At 63.1% G+C, this 17,525-nt stretch overlaps 1 protein-coding gene across 9 annotated transcripts in view; it reads left to right on the top strand.

Moving 5' to 3' along the window:
- NAV1 (neuron navigator 1) overlaps nt 1-10,910 on the top strand; it is a 93,121-nt gene extending 82,211 nt beyond the window's left edge. For all 9 annotated transcript variants that reach the window (XM_059677865.1, XM_059677866.1, XM_059677863.1 and 6 more), the window contains 13 exons: nt 2,077-2,273; nt 2,915-3,107; nt 3,195-3,363; nt 4,137-4,234; nt 4,407-4,502; nt 4,696-4,855; nt 5,483-5,718; nt 6,852-7,006; nt 7,142-7,213; nt 7,635-7,831; nt 8,707-8,825; nt 9,426-9,623; nt 9,980-10,910. In XM_059677865.1, the coding sequence (XP_059533848.1) occupies nt 2,077-2,273; nt 2,915-3,107; nt 3,195-3,363; nt 4,137-4,234; nt 4,407-4,502; nt 4,696-4,855; nt 5,483-5,718; nt 6,852-7,006; nt 7,142-7,213; nt 7,635-7,831; nt 8,707-8,825; nt 9,426-9,623; nt 9,980-10,075 (1,986 nt within the window). In that variant the 3' untranslated portion in view covers nt 10,076-10,910. The remainder of the gene's footprint in view (nt 1-2,076; nt 2,274-2,914; nt 3,108-3,194; nt 3,364-4,136; nt 4,235-4,406; nt 4,503-4,695; nt 4,856-5,482; nt 5,719-6,851; nt 7,007-7,141; nt 7,214-7,634; nt 7,832-8,706; nt 8,826-9,425; nt 9,624-9,979) is intronic.
- Nucleotides 10,911-17,525: the final 6,615 nt, after the last annotated feature.

The raw sequence follows: 17,525 nt of genomic DNA, 5'->3' as shown, positions 1-17,525 counted from the left end.
GGCCACAGAGATGAGAATCTGATCCAATCAACCGAGTAAAATTAGGCTTTTATTTTTGTTGTTGTTAATGCTCGCGCAGAATTCAAATCTGGCGTGAATTTTGGGACGCCCTACACATGCTCCCGGGACCACGTCCTCTGCTTCTCGGAGAGGTGTCGGTGGAACTTTCCGATTCCTTCCAAAGCCACCGGGCCCAGAGAGGGCCGGGTTTCATCCCCCCCGGGTGACCCTCCACGGCCCGTGGCTGACCGTCCCGTCCCCCGCGGCCGGCGGTCGGGAGGGGGCCCCCTGTGCGGGCTCCCAGCTCGCGGCCCGGGTCCGTAGGACTGGCCCCCAGACCTCTGTGTGGGGCAGGCAGGGACCTGCCGTGCGGGACACGTGATTAAGTGTTGCTTCTTCTCTCTCCCCCCCCTTCCAAACGCTGACTTCAATCCCCATTTTTTTCCAGGTCTATGAGGTAAGAGACGTGGTTCCCCCCTCCTCCCCTGTCTTCTCTTTCCTGCGCCATGCCCCCCCCATTTCCACGGCAGCTCTGCCCCCCAAAGACCGACCGGCCGCTCGTAAAACTAACCGTGACCATCCCCCCGAGCTCCCGGCTCCCCCCACTGCATGGTCCGGCCACAGCTGCCCCCCCATCCCCCCGCAATCCCCAGCAAGAGGAGGGGCCCATGGGAAGGTCACGGTCCCGTTCTGTCCCCCGACCCCGTCTGCCCCTGGTCACAGCATCCATCAAACGGACTCCTGCCCTGAAAGCGATCTTTCTTGTTTTTGTTGTGTGTGAGTGTGTGTGTTTTTTAAATATATTTCTATTGATTTCAGAGAGGAAGGGAGAGGGAGAGAGAGAAACATCCATGATGAGAGAGCATCATGGATCGGCTGCCTCCTGCATGCCCCACACTGGGGATAGAGCCCGCAACCCGGGCACGTGCCCCGACCGGGAATCGAACCCGGGACCCTTCGGTCTGCAGGCTGACGCTCTATCCACTGAGCCACACCAGCCAGGGCAGATTCCTCTTCTCACTGTCCCAAAGGTCTGGTCTACTCTCATCCCCCGGCCTCCGACCCCCCCTTCACTCCGTCTCGCCGCCCACCCTTCCATCCGTGTCCCCGTGTGGTGTGCATGCGTGTGGATGCATGTGAGCGGGTGTGGGACCGCAGGACCCTGGTTGGCCCCTCGAGCTCACACCCCAGCCCCCACGCTCTGATCGCCACCCGAGACCCCCCACGCTGTGGTCCCAGGACAGCGTCCCCCGTGCTGCGAGGAGAGGCCGGGAAGCGTCCCTTACTCCGGGGGCTGTGAGCGGGGACGGTAGAGAGCCCTGACCGGGTGGCTCCCAGTCCATGCTGTGCTGAGCACAGAGACGTTAAAGAAAACGTCTGTGGACACCCCTGTTCTGTCCGTGTCCACAGAACCACCTGGGCAGTTTCGGGCTGACAGGTGTATAGATTCTGGTCCGCTGCGCCTGGTCAGAGCTGGACCCCGGCCCCAGGGAGCGAGGCCGGGTGGCACAGGCAGTGGTCTCTGCAGACGGCGGCGGCTGGGTTGCCGTGGGCTGTCCCCTGTGGCCCTGGGGGCGTCCCTGTCCCTCCCAGCTCCCCCAGGGGCAAGAGAAGTCCCATGAATTTCCCCCGTCCGCCACAGCCGCCAGCCAGACCCCCCACTATATCTCAGCCCTGATTGCTTTCTTCCTTTTTAAAAAAAAATATATATATATTTTTTATTGATTTCAGAGAGGAAGGGAGAGGATGCATGTGGGCTGGGACCGAGCCCTCCCCTGGGGACCGAGCCCCCAACCCGGGCAGGCGCCCTGAACCGGGGATCAAACCCAGGACCCTCCAGTCCGTGGGCTGGCGCTCTGTCCATGGAGCCACCCCGGCCAGGGCTCAGCCCTGATTTCTAGGCCCCTCTGCTCAGGTCCCGTGAGTCGAGCAAAGCCCTGGAGAGGGGGTGCCGGTGGCAGCAGCGGGGCCGGCCCGGGGGACCCTCCGTCTCCGACGCCCCGACCGCCCCGCGCTCCGTGGTCTCCCTGCTCCCGGAGCCCTCACCTCCCTCTGCCCGGCTCTGCTCTCTTCTAGCTTCGGAGTTCCTTCAACAAAGCCTTCAGCATCAAGAAGGGCCCCAAGTCCGCGTCCTCCTACTCGGACATCGAGGAGATCGCCACCCCCGACTCCTCCGCCCCCTCGTCCCCCAAACTGCAGCACGGGGCCACCGAGACCGCCTCGCCCTCCATCAAGTCCTCCGCCTCGTCCTCCGCGGGCGGCGACGCCCCCGAGTGAGTGCTGGCCCCGGCCCCCCGCCTGCGTGAACCCCCGCCAGAGCTGGCCGTCAGCCCAGCAGACCCTGGGCCCGCGGTGCCCCCCGAAGACCTCTGCCCGGGCCCTTCCCTGGCACTGCTGACCACCAGCCACGCTCTCAGTTACCCGGTAACTGTGTCCTCACCCGTGGACATTTCTCCATTGAATCTCAGAGAGAGTGGAAGGGAGAGGGAGAGACGGAGAGAAGGAGAGAAACATCGATGTGAGAGAGACTTCGATCAGCTGCCTCCTGCACGCCCCCTACTGGGGATGTGCCCGTAACCAAGGTACACGCCCTTGACCGGAATCGAACCCGGGACCCTTTGGTCCGCAGGCTGATGCTCTATCCATTGAGCCAAACCAACTAGGGTTCATTGTTATTTTCTAAATATATTTTTATTGATTTGAGAGAGGAAGCAAGAGGGAGAGAGAGATAGAAACCTCGGTGATGCGAGAGAATCACGGATCGGCTGCATCCTGCACGCCCCACACTGGGGATCGAGTCCGCCACCCGGGCCTGTGCCCTGAGCGGGAATCGAACCCTGACCTCCCGGCTCATAGGTCGAGGCTCAACCCCTGAGCCACGCCGGCCAGACTGACGCTCGCTCGCTTCTCGCAGGGGCCCCGTGCACACGGCCCCCCACACCAGGCTGTTCCTCGCCGGCGAGGAGGAGGAGCCGGAGAAGAAAGAGGTGTCGGAGCTGCGCTCGGAGCTGTGGGAGAAGGAGATGAAGCTGACGGACATCCGCCTGGAGGCCCTGAACTCGGCCCACCAGCTGGACCAGCTCCGGGAGACCATGCACAACATGCAGGTCAGTGCGGGCGGCGGTGGCGGCGCCGGCCGGGGGCTCGGCCGCTCCGTCCGGCCCCGGCCCCGACCCCGTCTCTTCTGGCCGCAGCTGGAGGTGGACCTGCTCAAGGCCGAGAACGACCGGCTGAAGGTCGCCCCGGGCCCCTCGTCGGGGTCCACGCCAGGGCAGGTCCCTGGGTCGTCCGCCCTCTCGTCCCCTCGCCGCTCGCTGGGCCTGGCGCTCACCCACTCCTTCAGCCCGAGCCTCGCGGACACAGGTACGGCTGGGAGGAGCCCTGTCCCCTGGAGAAGGGAAGGGGGCGGCCCACACCACGCAGCCTGCGCCCCGAGACACAAGGGCCTCGTTAACTGTTTGGGGTGGGCGCCCCGTTCCTCTCTGTGAGCCCGGCCGGCCTGGCTCAGTGGTTGAGCGTCGACCTATGAACCAGGAGATCACGGTTCGATTCCGGTCAGGGTCACATGCCCGGGTTGTGGGCTGGATCCCCAGTTTGGGGGCGGTCATGCAGGAGGCAGCCGATGAAGGATTCTCTCTCATCATGAATGTTTCTCTCTCTCTCTCTCCCTCTCCCTTCCTCTCTGAAATCAATAAAAAATATATATTTTAAAATATAAATTCCTTGTCCTAACTGGTTTGGCTCAATGGATAGAGCGTTGGCCTGTGGACTCGAGGGTCCCGGGTTCGATTCCAGTCAAGGGCATGTACTCAGTAGGGGGTGTGCAGGCCGCAGCTGATCGATGTTTCTCTCTCATCGATGTTTCTAACTCTCTATCCCTCTCCCTTCCTCTCTGTAAAAAATCAATAAAATAAATATTTTTAAAAAATAAAATAAAACATACATTCCTTGACCGGAATCGAACCAGGGACCCTCCGTCCGCAGGCCGACGTGCTATCCACTGAGCCCAACTGGCCGGGGCCATAAAAACTATATTTTTAAAAATAAAGAGTCAGGTGGGAAGGAGGGTGTCTGGGAGGCGGCTCAGGAGAGCCTGGGGTGCCCCTGGCACCAACGGCCCCGCTCGCTGCCCGCAGACCTGTCCCCGATGGACGGCATCAGCACCTGCGGCGCCAAGGAGGAGGCCACGCTGCGGGTGGTGGTGAGGATGCCGCCGCAGCACATCATCCGCGGGGTAAGAGCCTCGGGCGCCGGGCCGGCGACACCCATCCTTTTCCGAGAAAACCTGGCCTCCCCTCCTCACCCCCAAAACCGGAGCCGTCCACGCCCGAGGGTGGTCTGGGGCTCCCTGTCCTTGGGGTCACCTTCCCGAGGCTCACGGACTTCTGCGTTGGTTGGCACCACAGGACTTGAAGCAGCAGGAGTTCTTCCTGGGGTGCAGCAAGGTCAGCGGGAAGGTCGACTGGAAGATGCTGGACGAGGCCGTCTTTCAGGTGTTCCAGGTAAAGGGGGTGCTCGTGCTGGGGGAGGGGGAGCCTGGGAGCTTGGCTCCCTCCTGGGGACATGCTGAGTGGGAACCCACCCCTCCCTCTCCGTCTCCCGTGTCCGCCCCGACGTTGCTGTTTCTCCTGCGTGGCCGTGTGTGTTGTCTCCCCTCCGTGCCTCACCGCCGCCTCCTTCCCCCTCGGCGGCCAGGACTATATTTCTAAGATGGACCCAGCCTCCACCCTGGGGCTCAGCACCGAGTCCATCCAGGGCTACAGCATCAGCCACGTGAAGCGGGTGCTGGACGCCGAGCCCCCCGAGATGCCGCCCTGCCGCCGAGGGGTCAATAACATCTCGGTCTCCCTCAAAGGTCAGCCTCGCCCGTGGCTGCGGCGGGACGGACGGGGAGGCGGGACGGACGGGGAGGCGGGTCGGTTAGCCCACCCCCGTGTGTTCCTTCAGCAGCGATCGCTGGGGATCTCGGTGCAGTCCGCCCTCCAGGGCCTCGGGCAGGCACCCTGGGGTGCAACTAACCCGGATGGAAAATACATACATTTCTAAAAATATGTTTTTATTGATTTCAGAGCGGAAGGGAGGGGAGGGGGAGAGAGAGAAACATCAGTGATGAGAGAGAATGATAGACTGCCTGCCTCCTGCACACCCTCTACTGGGGATGGAGCCCACAACCCGGGCCTGTGCCCTGACCAGGAATCGAACCGTGACCTCCTGGTTCCTAGGTTGATGCTCAACCACTGAGCCACACCAGCCGGGTTCCCAGGGAAATTTCTGCCCAGTCCACCCAGGACCCGGAGCTCACAGCCCGTGAGGCTGGGTCCCTAAAAACACCACCCAGCCGTCAGCCCTGGGTCAGGGTTAGGGGCCTCCTGTGGAGCCCGGGGCGCGTGGCCCGGAGCTCTGGGGTCCCGTGGGCTCCCGGATGCGGAGGGAGACGCCCCGGGCCCCCCCCTCCGAGACTCACGCGGTGGGGCCCGCCCAGGTCTCAAGGAGAAGTGCGTGGACAGCCTGGTGTTCGAGACGCTGATCCCCAAGCCCATGATGCAGCACTACGTCAGCCTCCTGCTCAAGCACCGGCGCCTGGTCCTCTCGGGTCCCAGCGGCACCGGCAAGACCTACCTGACCAACCGGCTGGCCGAGTACCTGGTGGAGCGCTCCGGCCGCGAGGTCACCGAGGGCATCGTCAGCACCTTCAACATGCACCAGCTGTCCTGCAAGGTGGGCCCTGCCCTCCATCCCCCTCCTCCCTTGTCAGGGGGGTCCCTTCCCTCTGCCCCGCCCGCCTCTCCTGCACCCGCCCCCCTCCCACCTTGTTGGGGGGTCCCTTCCCTCTGCCCCGCCCGCCTCTCCTGCACCCGCCCCCCCTCCTCCCTTGTTGGGAGGTCCCTTCCCTCTGCCCCGCCCGCCTCTCCTGCACCCGCCACCCCTCCTCCCTTGTTGGGGGGGTCCCTTCCCTCTGCCCCGCCCGCCTCTCCTGCACCCGCCCCCCCTCCTCCCTTGTTGGGGGGTCCCTTCCCTCTGCCCCGCCCGCCTCTCCTGCACCCGCCCCCCTCCTCCCTTGTTGGGGGGTCCCTTCCCTCTGCCCCGCCCGCCTCTCCTGCACCCGCCCCCCTCCCCCCTTGTCGGGGCCCCTTCCCTCTGTCTCCAACCCCTTCCCACTTCTGCCTCAGTCTTCCTCCTCCTGCCCCCTCCCTGTCCCAACCCCTGTTCTAGACCTCTTTTTCTTTTTAAATTTTTATTGATTCCAGAGAGGAAGGGAGAGGGAAAGAGAGAGATAGAAGCATTAATGATGAGAGAGAAGCATGGATCGGCTGCCTCCTGCACGCCCCACACTGGGGATGGAGCCCGCAACCCGGGCCTGTGCCCTGACCGGGAGTCGAACCCTGACCTCCTGGTTCCTAGGTCTACGCTCAACCCCTGAGCCTCGCCTGCCGGCTGGGCTAAACCTCTCTTTCCAGACTCCGTCCCCCCCACACACTCCCCTTGCCTGTCCGGCTCCTCGAGCCACACCCCCCATTTCCACCGCATCCTTCCCTTCCCTCCCTCCCCCTCTCCTCCGTGTAGCTCGCTGGCCCTGGGCTTTCTGGGAGGAAGGGCTGGGCATTAGCTGAGGATGGGGCCCCGCCCCGATCCTGTTTCTCCCTCGGGAGGGGGGAGGCCAGTCCGGTGCCAACCCATGAACCCCCACTTCCCGTCGCTGTCCCTGCGTCTGCAGCCACACGTCAGATGTCGGGGGGCCTGGGGTCCAGGGAGGTCCAGGGCTAACACAGCCTCCCCCGGGCCCCCTGGCTGAGGCCGAGGCTCCTGAGTGCTGACCCCTGCCCTCTGCCCTCTGGCCCCTGCTGTTTCAGGATCTGCAGCTCTATCTCTCTAACCTGGCCAACCAGATAGACCGGGACACGGGGGTGGGCGACGTGCCCCTGGTGATCCTGCTGGACGACCTGAGCGAGGCCGGCTCCATCAGCGAGCTGGTCAACGGGGCGCTCACCTGCAAGTACCACAAGTGGTGAGCAGGGGGCGGGGCCGGGGGCGGGGGCGGGGCCGGGCAGCCCATGCCTCTCCTCGGGCAGTGCCCACGGCCGGCCGCACGCATCCCCACGCCTCTCAGCACATCCTTTCACGCGCTCTCTCTCCCCCTCAGTCCCTACATCATCGGGACCACGAATCAGCCGGTGAAAATGACCCCCAATCACGGCCTCCACCTGAGCTTCAGGTGAGCGTGGGGCCCCCGAGTCGATACACTCGTTCCGTCCCAGGACATGGCCTGAGAGCCGTCTAGGGCCGTCTGGGCTGGGAAGAGGGAATCGGGGGGGCCCCGACGTGGGCCCTGGGGGAGGGGAGAGGAGATGATGGGAGGGGAAGGAGGAGGGGAGGGGGAGGGATTACAAAACTCGGAGACGCAGCAGGTTCGGGCCCTCTGCCCGCACCCCCGCTCGGCCGGTTGTCCGAGGAGGGTCCCTGGCCGGAGAACCAGCTCCGCCTGCCCATGACCGCTGCCCCGAGGTCAGCTGACCCCTCTGTGCCCCGAGACGAAGCCAGGAGGGCACTCGCGGGAGGGACAGGCCGGCAGGGGACGGACCCGACCCCACGGCGCCCCCGGGGCCGCTCTGACCGCTGCCCCCGGCCGGCCGCAGGATGCTGACCTTCTCCAACAACGTGGAGCCGGCCAACGGCTTCCTGGTGCGCTACCTGCGGCGGAAGCTGCTGGAGTCGGACAGCGACGTCAACGCCAACAAGGAGGAGCTGCTGCGGGTGCTGGACTGGGTGCCCAAGCTCTGGTACCACCTGCACACCTTCCTGGAGAAGCACAGCACGTCCGACTTCCTCATCGGTGCGCTCCCCCTCCCCTCTCCCCTCCCTCTCCCCCTCCCCCATCACTTTCCGCCCTCCCCCTTCTCCCTCCCCTCCCCATTCCTCTCCCCATTCCCCTCCCTTTCCCCCTCCCCCTCCCTCTCCCTCCCCTCTCTCATCCCTCTCCCCCCTCCCCCTTCCCCACCTCCCGGGGCAGCAGCTATGGCTCCCCTCCCCGCCAGGCCCCCTGTGAGGAGCTCCCCTTTTTCCCGGGCCCTTTCTTTTTTTAAACGTATCTTTATTGATTTCAGAGAGGAAGGGAGAGAGAAACATCCATGATGAGAGAGAATCATGGACCGGCTGCCTCCTGCCCGCCCCCCACTGGGCATCGAGCCCACAGCCCGGCATGTGCCCTGACGGGGAATCGAACCCGTGACCTCCCGGTTCCTGGGCCGGTGCTCAACCCCTGAGCCACGCCCAGCTGGGCCTGCCTGGGGTCTTGGGCATCACAGCGGCCGCGGCGGCGGCAATGTGACAACCTTCAGACTAGAACCTCCGAGTCGCTTGAGCGGTCCTAGCTCGGTTAGCCCCGTGCTCTGGGTGAATCCGCCAGCCTTCGGAACGCCGAGCCCCTCCCTCTGTGTCCCCCAGGACGGATGGGACACGGGAGGGACGTCCTGGGGATTTCAGGGCTCCCTCACCCCCTCACTCCCTCACCCGGCCCGGCCTGGGAGGGTCCAGGAGAGAGCCGGCCGAGCCCTCCGTGCCCCCCCCCCCCCCCCCCCCCGCTCTGGAGCAGCCTCAGAAAGGCCCCCCTGGAACGCCCCTTGTCCCCGGCCCGGTGTGAGGGCGTCAGAGAGGCGGGCGCCGGGACGGCCAGGCGCTCGGCCCCTCCAAGCCCCCCGCTTCTCCTAGGCCCCTGCTTCTTCCTGTCCTGCCCCATCGGCATCGAGGACTTCCGGACCTGGTTCATCGACCTGTGGAACAACTCCATCATCCCCTACCTGCAGGAGGGGGCCAAGGACGGCCTCAAGGTGAGCCCTGCCCGCGGCCCCGCCCCGCCCGGGCTCAGGCCGTCCCCTCCCAGGGCGGCAGAAATTCTCCTTTTTTTCTCTTTTTTAAAATATAGATCTTTATGGATGTCAGAGAGGAAGGGAGAGGGAGAGATAGAAATATCCGTGATGAGAGAAAATCATGGATCAGCTGCCTCCTGCACGCCCCCTACTGGGGGATGGAGCCCGCAACCCGGGCCTGTGCCCTGACCGGGAATCGAATCGCGACCTCCGGGCTCACAGGTCGACGCTCAACCCCTGAGCCGCGCCGGCCGGACAAAATCCAAAACAATGTAAAGGCGTTTATTTCTGAAGCGAAAGAGTTTCCTTCTTGGAAAGTACAATTCTGGGGTCGTAAGGTTTGCGCGTGTTCGGTCCTGATGCCACCTGCCGATTTGTCCGGCAAAACGGTTTTACCGAGTCGCACCCACCTCCTTCCTGGTTGGGGAACGCGGAGAAAATTCCATGGCGTCGGAGCTCAGGGCGTGCATCCGGGGCAGGACCGGCCGCGCCGGGAGACTGCGTGGCCGCGCCTCTGATCCGGGGGTCCCTCTCCCCGCCCCCCCTTCCCCTCCTCCCCAGGTCCACGGACAGAAAGCCGCCTGGGAGGACCCGGTGGAGTGGGTCCGGGACACGCTCCCCTGGCCCTCCGCCCAGCAGGACCAGTCCAAGCTGTACCACCTGCCCCCGCCCACCGTGGGCCCTCACAGCATCGCCTCGCCCCCCGAGGACAGGACGGTCAAAGACTGCACCCCAAGTTCTCTGGAGTCGGACCCTCTGGTGAGTGGGGAGCATCCTGAGGTCAGAGCGAGAGAGAGTGGCAGGATGGACACCTCCCCGCGTTCCCTGAGGGCGGAGGGCGGCAGGGGGCAGGATGGGCGGGGCCCTGGGGGGTACGGGCCTGAGCCTGCACCCCGGCATAAGCCCGGACCCAGAACCGAACCGGCCACCCTTTGGTGCAGGGGTCGCCGGGCCTGTGCCCTGACCGGGAATCGAACCGTGACCTCCTGGTTCATAGGTCGGCGCCCAACCAACCGAGCCACCCCGGCCGGGGCAACGTGGAGACTTTTTCCACCCCCTTCTCTGGGCGGGACGGCGTCCCCGCCCTCACGAGTCCCTCTCTCTGCCCCTCTCAGATGGCCATGCTGCTGAAGCTGCAGGAGGCTGCCAACTACATCGAGTCTCCGGATCGAGAGACCATCCTGGACCCCAACCTCCAGGCCACGCTCTGAGGGCCCCGCGGGCCCTGTCACCCCGGACGGACGGTCGGACGGACGGGCAAACGGCAGGACGGACGCTGGCAGCGGCTCCCTGCGCACCCCTCCGCCCTCCCCGCCCCCAGCCATGGCTCTCCGTGGAGAGCCCCCTGGAGGGGGCGGAGGCACGGGAAGGCGGAGGGTTCCTCGGTGCTGCACCTTTGAGAACTTACGGCAAGGACCGGCTGGCGGCGTCGGGGGACGCGTGTCCCCAGCATTCCTTCGCCGGCCTCCTCTCGTGACTTTGGGGAAAAGACGAGAGGATGACGCCGGGTCTTTCCCCCTCGTTCCCCGTCTCAGTGAGGGACCCCTGGGCTCGCTGGGGACGGTTCGGACGACGGCAGACGCGTCCGCCAAGCCCACGCGATTCTCGAGAGCATCTCTGAGAAAGACGGTCCCACGGGGACATCCAGGAGGCGGCGCCCCCGGGACCCCGGAACACCCCTCCGGACCCATCGCCACTGCCAACGCTCCCCCCGCCCCACCTCCCGAGATCTGGCTGGAGCCCAGAAAAAGAAGCATGTGGTTTAAAAAAAAAATGTTTAAGTCGATCTGTAAAAGGTTTTTTAAAAAAAAAAAAAAATGGCAAAGAGGAAGCTGGAGAGAGAAGCAGGTGCCAGGGCTCAGAAGCCGCCAGACCCGCCCCCCCCATCATGACCTCACAGCCTCCCACCGTGACATCACAGCCTCCCACCGTGACCTCACAGCCTCCCACCGTGACATCACAGCCTTCGGAGACAGGCGGCGCTCGGTCCCGAGCCCTCTCCTTTCACGCACACGAGCACCAATAAACCCTACTTTTTTTAGTTTTTAGTTTTTGGTTTTGTTTGGATTTTTCTCCCTCCCGTTTGCCTATTTATTTTCCTTTTCTCCTTTTGGTTTGTTGGCCGTTGCTTTTTCTTTCCCATCTGCTCACCGGACGCTCCTCGGGCTGCTGCCCCGGGCGGGTTTCCTTCGGAGCGGCTGACCACCGGCCAGGCGCCTGCCCTGCTCCGGCCTCGGGCTCCCGGGGGCTCCCGGTTCACAGACCTCGGAGGAGAGGAAGGTGGGCTGCTCGGCGGCCGGCCGGCGGCACGAGAATGCGACCCCCCATCCTGACGGCTTCACCGTGGACGCCCGGAAGCCAGGACCCCGGGCCCCTCCGCTCGGCCCCGGTGGCGGCCGCTTCGACTGGCGGAACCCACCTCCCTCGCCGGCCGTCACTCTGCGCGGGGCGAGGGCTCATGCGACCGGACGCCCACGGGAGGCGCTCCCACAGAGGGATCCGCCTTGGGCCGCCTCTGCGCTGGAGGCCGGGCCGTCTCCTTCACTCATCCAACGCGCCCTCGCCGAGCAGTTTTAAAGGAAGACGGGACCTGGGCACGTCCCCTCACCCCTGGACCTTCAGGGTCAGCGGAAGACCAGAGGGGAGCCCGGATCCGCTGCCATGGGCCTCAAGGGCTAGGGATCTTCTCTCTGGTGCGCACGCGGGGGGCGCTCTGCTTCCCGTGGGCCCACGTGCAGGCCGAGGGTCTGGCGAGGCCGTCGCATCGGGGGCTCCTCGGGCCCACGCGCCCGCTCTCCACCTTCCCGCGCACAAGACCACAGTCTCGGAATCCACAGCCCCCCGGGCCGGGTCCTCTGCCTCCCCGCGAGGCGTCGGTGCCTCTGAATCTAAACGTCGGAGTATTTTCATTTCGGTGCAGGCGGAGCCCCAGGCGGGTCCCCCAGGACGTGTCTGCTGCCACCTGCCCAGGTGCCCCCAGGGGCGTCGGGGTCCTCCGTGCGGAGACGGTCGCTGCCCGGTCCTCCATCTGTAAAGACACCCGGGGACCCCCCACCAGCCCGGCCGTGGCGCGTGCGGTTCTGCGGCCGGACGGGCTGCTTGGCCGGGGATGGTGCTGACGTCGCTGCCTTAAGGCCCCTGCTCTGTGGAACCGGGAGGCCCCCGGGGCCCGGAAGATCCCATCGGGGAGGAAGCGAAGACCAGACCGGCCTCCTGGGCACCTGGGCCTCCTCTGAACGCCGTCCCAGCTCCAGTCCCCTGGCCGGGCTCCGACTGACGGCGCCACCTCCGTCGGGGGCGGGCAGAGCCCTTCCCTCCATCTCCTGGTGCTGCCCAGCCAGTGCCTTCTCCCGGGGGTGTTACTGGCGCCTTGAGAAACGGGAAGGGAGAAGCCTTCCTCGGTTCCAGCTGCCTCAGAACCCGCCCCCCAGAGGGACCCCGGTCTCCCCGGGGGACCACCGTGCGGTTCATCACTCGGATCCTCGGCCGGCGGATGCCCGAGGCCTCTCGTGTTCCAACTTTTCGTCTCCGTTCCTGGGTGCACCCCCTGCCCCCCGCTCTCAGTCGGCTGCTGTCTTTACCCAGGTCTCCACCACTCCCTCCCGAGAGTCTGTTCCCTCCGGACCTGTTTACAGTCCTGCACCCCAACTCCTCGCTGGGGGGCTGGTCGTCTCCCCAAGGAGCCGCGTGGCCAGCGTGGACGTGCAGCCTCCTCCTGGTGCTATATCCCCCAGGACGCTCACCCGGGGCTCCTGGAACAGAACACCTGAGCGCCCCTGGCTGCCCACGCACCTGCTTCTCGGTGGAGACTGCCGGGACCCCTCCAGAAACAAACACGGGGTCCCACCGCTACGTTCTCACACACGAACCCCCTCCAGGCCCTTCAGGAGAATCGAGCCCCCCTGAGACTGGTATCTGTGCTCTCCCCTCCTCCAGCACCCCGGCTCCCGTCCTCACCAAAGCTGGCTCGCAGACCACATGGCTCCATCCGGGACGGCCACCGTCCGGGGAGGCGGGGGCTGAGGGGGGGCCCCTCCGCACAGCTCCTGGCCCTCCCGGACGAAGACGACCAACGTGTTCTGTTCAGTGTATCTGTGTCTCGAACCTGCCTGGGCATTAACAATAAAACACCCGGTGATTGGAGGCCAGCATGGGACCCGATGTCTGTGTGTGTGTGCATGTGTGTGCATGCATGTACATGCGTGTACATGTGTGTGTGTCACAGGAGCCCTTTGCTGTCGCTGTTGCCTGTCTCCTGAGGCTCCGTGAGGTATCTCGACTCACCTGTGCCCTGTGGCAGCTCTACGGTGCTCATCCCTGTCTCTGAGCCCTCGTACCACTGTCTTTTTCCTTTTTCAAATATATTTTTAAAAATGGATTTCAGAGAGGAAGGGAGAGGGAGAGAGAGAAACATCAATGATGAGAGAGCATCGTGGATCGGCTGCCTCCTGCAGGCCCCCCTCTGGGGATGGAGCCCGCCACCCGGGCCTGTGCCCTGAGCGGGACTCGAACCCGGACCTCCGGGCTCATAGGTCGACGCTCAGCCGCTGAGCCACGGCGGCCGGGCTGCATCAACTTTATATCTTCACGAGTCCTCAGTCAACCCGATCGGGGGCCTGTGGGGCCGCCACCTGGTCCCCGCCCCCCCACGGTGAGGGTCCGTGTGTGCGTGTCCGCTCGGCCTGGGCCTGGCAGAGCGGAGGGTAAACTGGGAGACGGTGGGGCCTCCGCGTGAGGACACCCATCAAAATGCCGAGGCTGCAGGGAGGCGGTGCCGTGGGAAATGAACACGGTGTGGACGGTCCGCCCAGTGCCGGGCCCGGCTGGTTTTCTCAGTGGCCGGGTCTGGAGAATGTTTTACGAAGAAAGTGCTCACAGGAGTGAGTGCACTTGCTTTTTTCTTTTTTAAATATATATATTTTATGGATTTTTTACAGACAGGAAGGGAGAGGGATAGAGAGTTAGAAACATCGATCAGCTGCCTCCTGCACATCCCGCCACTGGGGATGTGCCCGCAACCAAGGCACATGCCCTTGGCCGGAATCGAACCCGGGACCCTTCAGTCCGCAGGCCGACGCTCTGTCCACTGAGCCACACCGGTCAGGGCTGGACTTGCTTTTTTTTTTTTTCCTTAATCCTCACCCAAGGATACTTTCCCATTGATTTTTTTAGAGAGAGCGGAAGGGAGGGGGAGAGACAGAGAGAGAGAGAAACATCGATGTGAGAGAGACACGCCGATTGGTTGCCTCCCGCACGCACACATCCTGACTGGGGCCGGGGGAATCGAGCCTGTGACCGAGGGACGTGCCCTGGACCGGAGTCGAACCCGGGACCCTTCGGTCCGCAGGCCGACGCTCTGTCCACTGAGCCACACCGGCCAGGGCCCTGGGTGATCATTCTGACATTAACATTCATTCCCGAGTCCCCTTTCTCGTGCTGCCTTGTGTGTGTGTGTGTGTGTGTGTGTGTGTGTCTCCTGGCATTTAACACGGGAAGGAAAGGGGCGTGTGCTGCTTTGCGGGAGGGAGTTAGGAGAGTGTTTACCTCTCTCCTCGTTGAATACCACCTTCCCAGGAAGCTTGCGGGGCCCTGAAATGGGTCCCTGCCGGCTCAGGGCAGGGCTCGTCAGCCAGCTGGGTGGAGTGTGTGTCCACTCTGAGCCCTCATGTGAGTTCTGAAGGGCACTGCTGGGCCTGAGGACCTGGCCAGAGCCCCCTTCCCCAGGGCAGCTGACAGGTGCAGGGCTTTGGGACCCCAGAGAGGCCCCCTCTCTCGCCGTGCTCGGCTCCCGGACAGAGTTCGGCACGATGAAGGGACAGCACCGGGAACTAAGTCCCCACACGGCTCCTTTTCCCCACACCAGGGCTTGGATCCGGAAGGCGTCAGCCATGGCGATAAAATAAAATCCTTTATAGAAAGGGATGGTGGTATCTTTCCAAACTCGCAGAGTCTAGCTGGTGGGTCCCTGGGGGAGATGAGCTCCTACGTATACCCCGTTCTGTTTGGAAGTGTGCCGACCGTTTTTCCCTGCGCGCGGGCTCGAGGGGAGGGGACAAAGACGCGTGCTACGACTCCGCCTCAGAGTTCCGGAACCCGGCCTTTCAGAGGGGGGGCCGGGACCCGAGGACCGTGGGGCCAAAGCCCTTGCGATGACATCACCCCTCGGTTCCCCGAAGGCCGACGCCAGGCCCTCCGGTCACCCCCTGTGGACCCTCTGTTTCTCTGGGACGAGGTGTCTGGTGATGAGGCAGGAGCCCCCCCACCCCACCCCCCCGTCCCCTCCAGTCTTGGCTGCTGCGGTGCAGTCGCCTCCCTCCCCTGTCTTAGGCCGCACTGTTCACGCAATGGAGTCTGTTTCTCAAATGCATGGTGCTCCTCAGGGGGAACCCTTTTGTTTAATTTTGTTTGTTTTGTTTTAATTTATTGGGCAGAGAAAACCCCAAACCAGGCTGTGTGCGTGTCTGTGTGTTTATGTTTTCCTCTCATCTGACCCTCCTCTTTCACTCTGCCCCCTTTTATTTTCTATCGAATGTAGAGAATGCAACAGAGTCCGGGAAGCCCGGCGATGTATATAGTGCGGGAACAATCATGGCGGGAGCCGGGCTGCCCCCCAGGAATTCGTTCTATGTCACAAATTGGTTGAAAGTTAAATCCTCGCCCAGGGCCCCCCTCCACCCCAAACTCTGGGCCCTCTGCCCCCAGGGCACGTCTCCGCCCAGCAAGGCTCCCCTGTTCCGATGCCATTTGCATTTCAATAAAGTTATCTCCTGAATTGTCCACTGCGCTCTCCAGCCCCTTCTCTGTTGGTTTCCGTCTCCGTTTATCTTGCAGCCCAGGCCTTGGTCTGGAAGGTGAGACTGCCCCCTCCCCAGCTAGACCCCCGCCCTCCTTCTGTTTTATTTTGTATATATTTTTACTGATTTCAGAGAGGAAGGGTGAGGGGGAGAGAGTGATGGAAACATCAATAATGACAGAGAATCATGGATCGGCTGCCTCCTGCACGCCCCACACTGGGGATCGAGCCCCAACCCGGGCCTGTGCCCTGACCGGGAATCAAACCGCGACCTCCTGGTTCCTAGGTCGACGCTCACCACTGAGCCACGCCAGCCGGGCAAGAGCATCTTTATCCCTTGAGTCACTGGTGGGACCAGCCCTGGTCCATCCACAGGAAATGACTCCTGTTCCCCGCCCCCACCCCCACTTAAATGTCCATCCTTAATTTCTCAGGGGAGTTTCAGGGGGGTCGGTCATCCATTCTCAGCTCACAGGATTCCTTCTCAGTAGTCACATAAGGACTTATCTGGGGGATATACCCTCCCACATGGGGGCTCTCTCCTGGGGGCCACTCCCCACGTCCAGGTGGGCGTGCAGGTGGGTGTGCAGGTGGGCATCCAGGCAGGTGTCCAGGCGGGCGTCCAGGCGGGCGTGCAGGTGGGTGTGCAGGTGGGCATCCAGGCAGGCGTCCATGCAGGCATGAAGGTGGGTGTGCAGGTGGGCATCCAAGTGGGCGTGCAGGTGGGCGTGTAGGTGGGCCCAGGAAAATCAAGGGACTGGGCCTTTTGAAGGTGACCCTCCCCACTGCCCGCCCCACGTCAGTGCCTTCTCCCCTACCTTTAAATGCCTGAGGCTAAGAGATGAAGTCGGGCATTTGGGGGGAAAGAGGTTGGCTAAAACAGCCATTGCTGACCCAGCCCCCTCTCCACCCCCATTCCCGCCTCACGTCCTCGCTCCTCACCCAGCACCTCACACCTGAAAGGTCCCTGAACCTAAAGTCCCACATCACAGCCTTTACTTAGGTGCACCGGTGAATAATGCGGGCTTTTCTCAACAGAGGGAGTTGCACACGTGTGGATATGTATGCGACTTGATATGTGTGCTGTTATGCTGTATTGCTCCCTCAGGTGACCACTCGTTCCGATCGACGGCACACGCGCTTTCTGAGCAGCCCTTCAAAACGGGCGAAGAAATGGGAAATGGGGTCTCTGAATGTTCTGCCTCAAAACAAGAAAAGTTCTACTGGGACCGTCTCCACAAATGACCTGAAAGACGGCGGAAATGTGTAGCTAGCGATGGACGTGACTTTGAACAAAGCACTTTTGATGTTTCTCTTGAAATTGTCGTGTTTTCTTTGGTGACAAAACCCGCATTATTAACCGGTGAAGGGTCAATCCGCATTACTAACCGGTATCCGCATTACTAACCGGTATCCGCATTATTAACTGGTTAATAGCCAATCCGCAGTATTGGCTGGCTAATAATTAATCTGCATTATTAACCGTAATAATGCAGATTTTGTCATCAAAGAAAACACGATAATTTCAAGCGCTGCTCAGAAAGTGCGTGAGCCGTCGATCGGAACAAGTGGTCTCTGAGGGAGCAATACAACAAAACAGCACACATATCAAGTCGCATACATATCCACATGTGTGTGACTCCCTCTATTGAAAAGAATCCGCATCATTATCCGGCACACCTGTATTCTGCTTTCGGGCTCAGTTACTCAGAATCCCAGCTCTGGCGGAGGAAGGTGCAGTTCCGATCACCGCCGAAGGAGGCGCTGTCTGCGGAGGCCGCCGCGCCCTCCCGGCGCCCGGCGCTCTCGCCGCCGCTGGTGCGCAGGCGCGGCCCCGCGGATTGGCCCCGCGCGGGCGCCGTCGTCCG

Source organism: Myotis daubentonii, chromosome 20, assembly GCF_963259705.1.
Source record: "Myotis daubentonii chromosome 20, mMyoDau2.1, whole genome shotgun sequence".
Taxonomy (NCBI): domain Eukaryota; kingdom Metazoa; phylum Chordata; class Mammalia; order Chiroptera; family Vespertilionidae; genus Myotis; species Myotis daubentonii.
The sequence above is the reverse complement of the archived record's forward strand: the minus strand, read 5'-3'. Positions and strand labels throughout refer to the sequence as shown.